Consider the following 13,119-nt stretch of genomic DNA (forward strand, 5'->3'; position numbering starts at 1 on the left):
TTCATACACCCTAACCCCCTTCCGCCAAAGGGGTTGTATGGGAACAAGTCCACTCCCTAATTTTCCCTTGCCTGGTCATGACCGACAGAGTTCTGGGTAAGAACCCCACCCCACCAGGGTAGCCCCTAGTGCGGTTGGATTGGGAGAGCACATTTACATACCATCTAAACTACAAAGGCACTTTATTGCGCAATTGTATCCAACCTTTTGGCTGTGCCAAAGCTTGTTCTGGGGGCACATCAAATACTTAGTACTTCCTACTCAGGCACTTACCTGGAACTTTGCCTCTGAGACCCTCGACCTACGTACCTGGCCTGGAAGGACAGCTGAAGCTACATGGGCCTTAGAATTATAAGACAGGGAAACATGGCTACTAGTTTAAATGCATTGTTTCTCACTTGACTACATAAGAGTCTTTCTTGTTGAACTGCTTTGACTGTTTTTAATTGAAAAGTGTGAAAGATCTCACTTTGAGATCACCACTTGTGTTCATATAGGCATGTTTTGGTGATAACGTTTTTACTTCTACTTTTCCTGGTTAGGGTTAAAGGCCAAATAAATTAGTATACTTGTATATTCCCATGTTGCACCTTTTTAATTTGACTGCTTTGTGTGTGGTTAATTGTACACCAACCCCCATAGTACCTGAAGACTGTCTTACTGCTTAGCCTACGTTACATTGATAAAAGGTTGGCTAGACCTAACCGTCAATGACCCTGTTAACTAACCAGGGTGGTCTCTTGGTAGCCTCTCACAGAGCTAGTTCTGAAAATCCATCTGGACACTGATGAAAATGTAAGAGGTTCTTGGTAGTCTTATGGCACTGGCAATCCATGTAATGGTCTCTTTATATACCTCTTGCATCTGCACCATTACTCAGTCTAATCCCAAGCAAAGAAGTGCTGCTGTAAACCTCTTGACTACTGTATATTCTGCTGCAATGCTGGACCGTTGCTGTCATGACTACTCCTGCAACCCTTCGCCGATCAACATCCCTGCAGCCTCTGCACCCTCCAGCATTGTGGTGGTGGCTGTCTCCTGCCCTGATGGCTGCCCGTTTGGACACTGCCCTGATGACCCCTGCTCTGTCTGATCCGAAGGACCCTGATCTAATGACAAACTTTGGCTGCTGCTTCACTGATGATAAACCCCTGCTACACCTGTGGCCACTGCTCAGTGGCCCTTCTTGCACTTATGTCAATCCCTTGCTCCACCCTCCCAACTTCCCTAATGGCTCTTCCCTGCACGCGTACTCTACAGAGACTGGCTCTGTTGATGAAACCATGTGACCCCTGCACTGATGACTTCCCCTGCATTTGCTGCTCTGATGAACTTCTGCTCTGTCTGTTGCCTTAACCAGTCTCTCCCGGTCTTGGACCAGCCTCCGCTGGCCATTATTATTTCAACGACTTCAACACAGAAGTGACAAACATTTGTCCACATGACTGTATGAAAAGAATCAGATTTCAAATACAAATATTCTACTGCAATGTAACTAAGAGGTTTTGTTTGGTATGAAGTAATATTGTACACACACCTCTAGTTCATCCTTTACAAACAAAAGGAGTTTCTGCACATTGTTTATGCAGATATGTGAAAAGTTGAATCTGAACACTGTTAACCTCTTCTTGTGTTTATATACACAGTTCTAGACCAGTTTTTGACTCAATTATGTATGGTTAAAGATCATGGTGCTGCACTGTGTTCTCTTATGTTTTTCTTTTCACCTAAACATTTGATTCTAATTGAATGCTTCTTTTAACAAAAGCAATAAGAAAAAGCCACATAAGAAATAAAAAGGGCTACCATAAAAACCAAACATTGTTAATGGTTGTTTTCTCACCTCATGATATGGATCTTTGTACCTTTACATGGGGCACCCAGCAAGGTTAAATCATTTACTGCTCTAAATCACTTAAAGCAGCACTAAATTTTGGGAGGACAGGACCACCCAATGTATACATATGTTGCCTTAACTGTGGCACTAACCCCTTCTCACCTATACTCTGATGTGTAATGACTGTCCTCCTGCACTCCCTGCTCTTATGTCGCACTTGTCTGTTTCAGCTCAGGTGTCACCCTGTGTGGGTTGCTGTCGGGTCTGTCTCCTCTCTTGGCTCCCCGTTTAACCACATCTGTGCCTGGCTTAGATGTCTGTTCTGTGCATTGTGCTTTTGTCTCAACCCCCCCACACATTTTGCCTGGTCTCACACCTTCACTGCCCCCTCAACTGTTTACTCTCCTGACCCGCCTCCTTCCTCTGGTGTTTTAACCTCTCGCCCTCTTCTGTACTCTATTCTCTGGTCTCTCATCCCCCCCCCTCCCCTCCGATGCCACTCCTCATGTCTCATCCCTCTGTTCTCTCCCCAGAGCTCTCCGAGGTGCTGTGGAACATGGTGATGCGCATTGGCTTTGGGCACCTGGAGTATTACTGGGGTGTTATCCTGGTGCCCATCTTCGGCTTCTTCGCCATCCTGACCATCGCCATCCTGCTAGTGATGGAGGGGCTCTCTGCCTTCCTGCATGCACTGCGTCTTCACTGGTGAGTATGAGACAGTTTGAGGAGTGGGTGCACCCTTACTCCTGTATTATTCAATGGGATGTTCCTACCCAAACACCTTCTCTCTCGAACACTGCAGACTGTCAGCCCAGCCCATCTGTGTGCCCCCTCCCCACAAGCCTGGTCACGGGATTTCTTTTCTATCAGTCAGAGTCCCTCCATGTGAGCGTTCCACAGGGGCAAATGGAAGGTTTCCACAGCACAGACATGCCTTGTGTGCAGTAGCACCTGGAGCGTATCAAGTGCTGGGCGGGATTACCACAATAACTGATTTCAGGCCCAAATAACCAGAGGGGCTCAAAGAATCAGTTCAATAATTAGGGAAATTTGGCAGGCAAAACAAATCGCAGCTCACACACACTCGAATACATTTCAGTTACACAAAGGCTTTATACCTCAATATACAGCACCTGATACACCTGTGTATAGGCGCCATACAAATGTCCAATAAGAAAATAAATAAGTCCGCTATGACGTCGTCCTGCGTGGCAAATAGTAAAAACCTATCGGGTGGAGGGATTGGTTAAGGGAACATGTATAACTATAGCTTATTTAGGTGTTGGTAACATCATTGGCTGTCCTTTATTTATTCATTTGTAAAGCGCACAAAGCCCAGAGGCAGCTAGGCGCTATAGCAAATTTAAGGATATGGTTACAGATTTGTAGATCTTGGATGTCCTAGGCATTACGTTACATGTTGCGTCATAAACAGTGTAATTACATCAGATTATTTTAAGTTCAAACATTGATTTTTAAAAAAACAAATTTACACCCAAACACAAATTTACATGTTGCGTTTCCTCAGTCGTTCGTACACTAGTCTAGAAGGCAGGGTATCTAGTGCTGTAGGTCAGATCTGAAGAGTAAGGTTAGATTTTTTTTTTCTGAATGACCAGAAAGAGGTATTGTTTCTCAATTGGAGTGGAAGGGCATTCCACAGTTTGGGAGCTAATGCTGGGAAACTTGAGCCCCCCGCTTTTTGTCTTCTGACCCTAGGGGTGATGAGCATGTTTGTGTAGGCAGAACGGAACGGATCTATTGGAGTTGACTTTACAGATGAGGTCACTAAAGGTATTTAGGTGCCTTTTTTTTGCTACGCATTTGTGTGTAATTGTCAGAATTTTGAATGTGATCCTGTTGTGGACCAAGAGCCAGTGGATATTTCTTCTTGTGGTCGAGATATGGTTGTGTTTTGGGTTGTTTAGTGTGGCTCTTATAGCATTATTTTGTACCGTCTGCAATTTTTTGATGTTTCTAATGCTAGATACGGCAAAAAGGGAATTGCAATAGTCAATTCTAGACGATAATAAATGCCCTAGCCAAGGTGATAGTGTTTTCTGTGGAGAGGAAGGGGCGGCTGGTTCCTATCAACTTGGCCGTGTAGGCTGCTGATGAGACAACAGCAGTGACCTGTCTGTTTATTGTGAGGGAGGAGTCGATGTAGACACCAATGGTTTTTATTTTGTTGGCCACCGGTATGGTTTTGCCATCCATGATGAAAGATTTGTAGAGATGGGAGAGATTGCTAAGTTTCTTTTTGTTTCCAATGATGATAAGCTTGTTCATTAAGGGCCATCGAGGTTTGGATGGGAAGGAAGATTGTTAGCATACATCCTGAAAGGGGTATGTGTGTTCGAGGGGGTTAAAATAGGCTTGATTTGGGATTCATTTTTGTTCTATTTTTTGTTGTAATAGTGAGATTTTGTCAAGTAGGCATGCCTAGAACAACCTCTAACTACGTATAATACAGATACCAGTAGAAAAACAGCAGCGGATTGGCTTATACAACCATGTATAGTCCATCACATAGGCCATCCTGATTGGTTGGCACCCTCTTCCAACCATGGACATTCGGCTCGTTAGCAGCCCGTAAGCAAAACGAAACCCAGTTGTGGGGACAAATGTCAGACAACTGCCCACTTGGCGAGTTAGCCCACCATCTCTCATCTGTTGGGCCCCAAGCCAAGGCCTCTTCTTTGTAGTGGACCTTGTTGACTATCCTCTTCTCCGGAACCTTAAAGGGAGTGAAGGTACATGCTATCTTCGTCTGGAGCATTATGAATAGGCATTGCACCACGTGTGAGGATACTATGATTTGTCCATTCTGTCCTCTTATTTAGGGCTATTTGATTCAATTATACAAAGTGCTATTACTCTTCTTGAGCTCTGGAGACTTCTTGGTTGCTCTGTCTTGCATATGTTTTTTTCATTTTTAATTGTACAATACTTGGCACTCGGAAGTGTTCACTTCTTTACTTAATCTAAGAGCAGTATGTCCTACATAAATGGCTTATCCTCTTCGACTCCCGTTGTACCTTGCAGCTGCTTCTCACTGTGGCATCCTTGATCTTTAGCCATCCTTGATCTTTAGGCAAACAAATATTCTTTGTTCTTGCACAAATTTGTATTTCAGTGCCTGTCAGCTCTGCAGCCTTGGTCTCTCTCATTGGGGCTTTTAGCTTACTAGTTCTCAACATGACTGCTTTACCCGGGTTATATTTTCTACTGTAGCTAGCTGCTATATTTCTTCTCTACCTTGCGTTTCTGCGTATACACATCTACTGTATCTCTTCTTACTTATCTTCTCAGTATATATGATTTCTTTGTATCCACATGTTCATTTACTTTGTTACTGCAGTCACATCTTCACTCTTTGAGTATTCATATATCGTTTCAGTGCCCTCGTGTCTTCTCTCCATGACTTCACTTTACACCTGTCAGACTTTACTTATAGTTCTTCTATGTCCAGTGGTGTCTCCAGACTGGACTACTGGCTACATGACATTTGGACACCCCACCCCTTTCACCAGATTGCAGCACCTTCACACATGAGACAGTTGCCTGGAATCGGTGAGGCATCAGTGTGGTCATAGAAGGACCAGACAAGCTCAGTTTAGGCACTAGGATGTACTGTTTCCGAGATATGTGGACCACACTGCATCACAACAGTTGGGGAGAGTGCACAGAAGGTCCCAGTATGCTACAGCATGCTAACACTCGCCTCCCCTCCAAGGTACGTGAGACAGCTACACACACGTCTATTCTCAGCGCAGTTCACTTCAGAGTGCAAAGCACATCAAGTGTTAAGCGACTCGGAACAGCAACCTTCAGGATCATTGATTTTCAACAATTTGAGTGTTATCATGTCTGACTTTTTGCTAGTACTGAAAGTCTTTGTGCCTTAAAGGAGTTCTGGACATTGAGATATGATATAAATGTCATCCTTAATATGGAGTCTTTATTTTTACAAAACATCAATTTCGACAATGACAAATAAAAAAATTGCCACAGCTAGCCCCGGACTTGTTTTTGCCATAGCAGCATACATTGCTCAAAGTTCCATAAAAGAAATTGCTTTGTGAAAAATATGAAGTGCATAAACAAACAAAGCTTTGGACCATTTAGTTGATGCATGTATTGTTAAAAAAAGGTCCATCCATTTACACTCTTTTGGAGGGACTGTAACCCCAGACATGCCTGGGTTCCTATGGACAAGAAACTTGTCAGGTGATCTAACTAGTTGGACGAGCAACTCAGTGTGACCTAGATTTCGATCCCTAACCATGAAGGCCAGATTCTCTAAACGGAAGGCATCAATAATTATTGAGAGCAATGGCTGTATTTGGAGAAGATAATGTTTACATATTTGTGTCTCCGTCTCCATTCTCTGTAAGAGGATCTGTCGATAATTGCAGACCAAAAATTCGCTATTTCGTACACCGACTAGCAGGCACCTCGACCCTAAACTTTGCCGGCTGATACCATTGAACATAGTTGCCCAGGGACAAATATGATGATGTTGTAGCGGCTGCTTCTCTTTTCAAGTTTATCAGTGAACAGAATATTGGTCTCATCCTGAGAGATCTGAAATCATAACTATGAGCTGCTTGTTTTATTCATCTCTATACATTTTATCGAATCTGAAAGAGAGGACGGATCTCCCTCTATTTTAAATGGGTGCAGTATAGTACCCAGAGTGAATAAAATAAGTTATCTACTGCTACGTGTTGGTGCCACTTCCCACTTTTGTTTTGGGACATTCTTCATCTCATTTTAGCCTTGCATTTGAGCATTTTTACATCTCTAAAGTTACTTAAATATCTGAAAGAAATGTCTTTGGGAAAGCATTAAAAAAGGAGATTAATTTAAGGGGTTACCGTCCATTTTGACACACTGAATTGCACACAAACTCACTGCTGTATATCTGTATATTAATGAGGCTGCATAGTTACCTACTGAAAATAGAAATACATGAGAGAGCTTCCATGAGGGCATTGGGCCAACCACCAGAATAAATCTATTCAGTAAAAGACTTTATCAGCATTCATCATTACGTCGCTTATAAGTCTGAGCTGAAAATAACAAGTTATGTTTTCCAAAGTTTTATGAAACAGAAGATATTATATTCTGCTATCTGGTTAGGTTTAAGAGCACCTGAGCCGAACGCTCCCATTGATCTGCCTACGTGGCTTTTATAGGGCTGCTGTTGGAGCCGGATGGAGCTTGATGCCCTTGGAGAGTTTGTCGGAAAGTAGCCCGAGAGCCCCAAAGTGAAAGCTGTTGTAGGCAGAAACACTGCAGCATTTCTAAACACCCGTGTTGTGTTTCTGCCTACAGCAGCTTTCACTTTGGAGCTCTCGGGCTCCCCATGCGGAGTCCGAGAGCTCCAAAGTGAAAGCTGCTGAAGGCAGAAACACTGCGGCATGGAAACGCAACCGTGTTGTGTTTTTGCCTGCCTTGGCTTTCACTTTGGGTCTACGGTGCTCCCGCCCAAAGTGAAAGCCAAGGCAGGCAGAAACACAACGCGGTTGTGTTTCAAAAACGCTGCGGTTTTTCTTTCTAAGTTTCTCAGGCTCCTCTGGCTTGGAGGAGCGCGAGAAACTTGGAAAGAAAAACTGCAGCGTTTTTGAAACACAACAACGTTGTATTTATGTTTGCGGTAGCTTCAGCTTGGAGCTCACAGGGCTCCAAGCTGAAGCTATTGCAAACATAAATACAACATTATAAAATCTGAGGTTTTATTTCTAAGTTTTCCGGGCTCCTCCAGCCTGGAAAACTTGGAGAATAAAACGCAGCTAGTGCTTATTTTAAAAAGAAATAGCACTTACTGAGATGCAGCTGCAGCTTTCCTGCCTGTAGTCTCTGGTCCCCGTCCTCCGAGTCCGGCACCAATGAAGCAAAAGCCACCCAGTTGTAGCTTTTGTTTACTACAGCTGGCTGGCTTTTGCTTCATTAGTGCCGCAAACGCAAGTACAGGCGGCATCCAGTTCACAAAATGCTTGCAATTTTAAAGTTTGAGCTTCATTTGCTCGAAACTTTGCATAGGGACTTAAAGAAATATATATTTTAGGTATTTGTTTTATTATTGCCCAGCTTTTTGGCCAATAATATTTTTTGACCGCACCATTCCCTTAACCCCTCCTCTCCCCACTTTGTGACCAAAAGGAAATTCAAGCAGGACTCTTGTTGCTTTCCTTGATGATGCGAAGTCCTCTCTCAAGGCTCTCTCCCATATTCATGCCTCTTCCATTGACCATACTTTTTCTTTCTTTCACTATGAAGATACCCTCTGGTCATAGCCACGCTTTACAAATTCAGAAATAAATGTGTGACCCACACAATCCTTCATGCATGTTCACACCTTCCCAGCTCTATCCGCGGCCCTAAATAAATCTGAGATCCTGGCCCATAAACAAAACATAGGCGCATGACCTATAGTGCTTTCGAATATCTCAGACCACAACCCTACTCCTAGCCTACAAAAATTACCTTTCTGCACTGGACTCTGCCAAATCCTTCTAATTCACAAACCTAATCTCCCCCCATTGCAATAACACCCCAAAAACCTTAATCTACACTGCAAGCTTTTCTCATACCTAACGAGCAAATATCCATTGCCTCCTTCCTCGCTGCTAATGGCTTTGCTCACTACTGTTCCTCAAAAATCTGTGTGACACTCGCAGCCCTCCTCTTTCTTACTCTCACCCATTCCTGTCTGCTCCATTCTACTCTTGATGAATTCTCACCTACCTCTCCTACCACATTAGCATCTATCCTTCCCTGCACCTATCCTTCCCTGCACCAACCCACCTGGTGCTCAAATTGACCTGTTTGCTCCGCAAAGGTTCAAACACTTAATCACAATCACCTGCCCTTCTCTCCGAGACCTTTAACCTTTCTATTCCCTACCTCCTTCATATCTACATCTGTCCTACCCTTTTAGAAGAAATCCGCTGCTGATCCAACCAATCTGGCAAATTATCTTTCCTACCCCATTAAATTTAAATGGGTGGTCTTCAATTTATCACTACATCCCATGAGGGAAAATGGCCTTTCAGATCACTTTCAATCTGATTTCCATAGTGCACACTCCACTGAGATTGTACTCCTGCATATCTCCAATTTTCTCTCCTGTGCGCGCCACTCAAACTCTCTTCATTACTCATCCTTTTGGACTCTTTTGCATTCAATGCAATTGACCACTTCTCTCTCTTCCTCACTCTCCGAGAACATTGGTTTAATAAATGTGCTCTAGCCTGGATTGTTTCCTACCTGGAAGGTCGGTCCATTAAAATATCCTCGCAAACCTCTGACCTATCCCTCTGTCAGCATCCTCCAAGGCATAATCCTTGAACCTCTGCTCTTTGGCCTCTATACAATTAACCTAGATAATGAAAGCCGAAGGATGGAAAGTCTATTACTTCTTTGCTGATGACACTCAAATCTTTTTCTTGTTTTCCCCCTTCACCCCAACAATCTTGGAACAGCTTACCAACTGTCTCACTGCAATTTATCACTGAATGACACTCTCCTGCCTATTGCTGGCAATCCAAAAATGGGAAGGCTTCTTTCACTGACCTTCCAATCCACTGTCATCCCTGCTCTACCATTTCATTCCCGTTTGACCTTTTCGCTCCTTCACCCAAGGCTTGCAACATTGGGATTCTTTTTGCGATTGACCTTCAACTGGAACAATTCATCACTGCCACCCCGTCTGCTGCTCGTATTAACCTTCTCAGCTTTCAGAAAATGTAATTCTTATGCTTATAAATCTGCTTAGTCACATGCTGTGCATATAGTCCGACATCTAGTGGTAATTGCAGAGTATTGTATCTTGTCTTTCGATGATTGAAAGGGGACGTCGACATGGGCATGCTTGTAACACAATCCCTAACGTGACGTGTAGTGCGCCCAAGATTCTTCCTTCACGCGTCGAGGTCCCTCAGATTGTTTTCTTTCTGTCCAGCTAGCTGGTTGCCTTATGCAGAGCTTGAAAAATGGCTATTATATTATCTTTTTCACAAACTTTGGCCGTCTTTATTATTCGTCCCCTTCATCGATGGCTACTTACAGCCAACGCAGAAGACATCTCCAGACTTTGGTGGCTGGTGCTCTGGTTGATCGCGTGGCCTCACGGTTTACTCACCATATTGTTCTTTGTGTGCCTCTTCTGAACTCGACATCACTGTTGTATGTCCCCCATGCCTCTTCTCGCTTCCACTCTTTCAGTCTTCTCGCCCCACTACATTGGATTACACTGCCCACAATCAAAGCCAGGCCCACTGTGGATCTCTTCAAAGCTTGACTTAAACTTCATCTACTAGCCAAAGATGGAGCACCCCACCACTCCCCCCAGTGCTTTTATAATAATGTAGATTTAAATATTTACATAGAACTCTTCAGTTTGCAGCACTTGCCCTCCTAGGTTAATGTTATGTTTGGAAGTCGCAATTGGTTGGAGTTCTCTGGTTCGGGACTCCCTACCTGCCGCGCGCCTTTCTTTGAAACACAATTTAGGTCAACCTGCAGCCTCACTCCTTGTTCGTCTGGGGACCAACTCCAGATCCCCAATAGGTGGAAAGGATACTGGGATGACAAACTGTGGATGATGATGGGCGCTGGGGGGCTTCACTGGCCCATGCATGTAGCGATTGCTAAAGAAATGGTTTCATGGTCAGATTTAGAAAAAGTCTTCTTTGTACATTAAAACTTGTTGTTTTATTATTGCTTATGCAATTCCTACGATAAAAAATGAAAGAACATAGTGATGTATAACATCAGTCATAACCCATTGGTAAGTGAAAACAGCCGTCGGGACACACGCACTTCCTAGCTGGATACGGCTTCAGATCAGGCTACCCAGCCCAACTGGCGCCCGGACTCGGGAGGACCAGCCTCTAGCCCTACTCAGAGCTCATCCTACTACCGATCTTGCCCTGAAAAAGACTTGGGTTGAAACGCGCGTCAGCTGTTTTCACTTACCAATGGGTTATGACTGATGTTATACATCACTATGTTCTTTCATTTTTTATCGTATGGAGTTGCATAAGCAATAATAAACAACAAGTTTTAATGTATAAAGAGGACTTTTTCTAAATCTGACCATGAAACCATTTCTTTATGCAATCGCTACATGCATGGGCCAGTGAAGCCCCCCCCCCCCCAGCGCCCATCATCATCATCCACAGTTTGTCATCCCAGTATGTTTGGAAGTCACCCGTTTTCTTTCTTTTTTTTTTTTTTGTCCATGGTCTATGTTTCATTTTGTTCATACCCTCATAAACGGGCTCTCTCAGGGTAGGACGCTCTGCTCCAGCCAGAGTCCCAGGGGCTAACCCAGATAACTCCCAAATCTGTTCTCAAGCTGAGCTACCCGCACAATGCATAACCTCATTGCATCTCCACAACTTAAATGCACCAAAATGTACTATTTGCTGCTTTCCAGTCACTAGTGTTTTAGGTTTTTGTGCTAAAGTTGAATCTAGATGTCAGTTTGCTTGAATAACCTTACTGTATCTCTACAAGGCAAAAGGTACTAAATGTTAGTCCACTGTACCTCCCAGACATTAAGGACTCAGGCATATCACTGAAGTATCTATGGCCAAACTTAATATCTAGACACCAGTTCATAGTATGCTTCTGGCATAGTTAAGAAAATGTTCCCCACTTGCCTCACAAAAGTCACCTTGACCCTAATACTATTCACCGCTTTATCCAGTATAATGGCCTTCACTCTCAAAACCAGCCCTCCCAAGGATAGAAACGTGAGACTCAGGTCCAGACTACCTAGCATATATTAACCGGTAGGAAACCACCAGAATAACGCCAACAGACGTACTACTACCCAACCAAAAAACCTGCACCGCTCACCAAAACAATCCAATCACACCGGTGACCAAACTCCTACTATAACTTACACAACTTTGGACACCCCACCACTTAAAACCTGTCAAACCAGCAAACCTAATAGTTCTCTAACAATACTAGGATCTCTCATTAATGCGAGATCAGTGGTGGCCCATGCCACAGAAATTGTGGACATCCTAAACAAGGACAACTTGGACCTGTTGGCCATAACTGAGACCTGGCTTCACGAGGCTGCAGGACCAACACTAATGCCAGCAGTGCCCGATAAATACCAAATTCTCAGAGCCGACAGGCCTAATGCCAGAGGCGGTGGACTAGCCATCATCTGCAAATCTACCCATCCCATCAGACTTGCCACATCAGTCTCCTACTCATCCTGTGAAGTACTTACAGCCAAAATGCCCCTCTCTAACAACCACACACTCTCAATCCATTTAATATATAGACCCCCAGGGCCTTTAGGCACCTTTGAAGATGACTTAACTAGTCTTATAGCCAATAACACTAAAGACCACTCCCAAACTCTACTACTGGGAGACTTTAACCTCGGCTTTAATGAAACTGACAATAAACATGCAGAGTCAGTTGCAGCCCTGCTCAAGGACCACGGCTTTGATCAAAAAGTCCTCTCCCCCACCCACATCAAAGGAAGGACCCTCGATTGGGTATCAGAACTGAACTGTAACATCAGTATCACCGATATTGTTCCACAAACATGGACGGATCACTATCTAATAACCTTCTCCGCCACTCTGGATCTCCTTAGCCCCAAAATCAAAAACATGGTTCCCCCTCTCCTGACCAGAAGTAAGAAGGACATGACTGTTGAAAACATTATCCCTCTCCTCCTTCCAGCCATATCTGGATTGGAAAGTAACAACCCGAACACCCTGGTAAATACTTTCAATGATGCTATGACCAAAACATTAGACGCAGTTGCCCCAGCCAAACTACGCAAAGCTAAACAGGAAGCCCATTTAAATGCCTGGTTTACGCCCCACCTCAAATCGCTAAGACTACAAAAAAGAAAGCTCCATTCCATCTGGCGCCACTCTCCCACTGAATACAACAAAAACAACCTAACCGAATTTGCCAAATCCTACAAAAAAGAAATTATCAAAACCAAGAAGAACACCTTTAATGACAGGATCGCAAAAGCCAACTCTAATACTAAAGAGCTCTTCACCATCCTCCGCGAACTGGAATCCCCTATTCAACCAATAGACAATGCCCCTAAAAATAAAGCTTGGTGCACAAATATACAAAACGCCCTTGCTAACAAAATGTCCTTACTTCAAAGTAAAATTGACAAAAAAAGGCCACACTTCCACCTCTGGACCAACAAATACCCCAATCCCAGGAGAATAAGACCACTGATCCATTTAGATTCAAATCTATATCCATAATTGACA

At 43.7% G+C, this 13,119-nt stretch overlaps 1 protein-coding gene across 2 annotated transcripts in view; it reads left to right on the forward strand.

Annotated features, from left to right (window-relative positions):
• The window catches only part of TCIRG1 (T cell immune regulator 1, ATPase H+ transporting V0 subunit a3), a 177,339-nt gene that overhangs the window by 147,056 nt on the left and 17,164 nt on the right, over positions 1 to 13,119 (forward strand). The window contains exon 19 of one of the 2 annotated variants that reach the window (XM_069628935.1): positions 2,371 to 2,542. In XM_069628935.1, coding sequence (XP_069485036.1) covers positions 2,371 to 2,542 — 172 coding nt within the window. Of the gene's footprint in view, positions 1 to 2,370; positions 2,547 to 13,119 lie in introns of those variants that run through there. The other variant, XM_069628937.1, reaches the window with a different exon arrangement.

Source organism: Ambystoma mexicanum, chromosome 12 (assembly GCF_040938575.1).
Source record: "Ambystoma mexicanum isolate Mex_15411 chromosome 12, UKY_AmexF1_1, whole genome shotgun sequence".
Lineage (NCBI taxonomy): Eukaryota > Metazoa > Chordata > Amphibia > Caudata > Ambystomatidae > Ambystoma > Ambystoma mexicanum.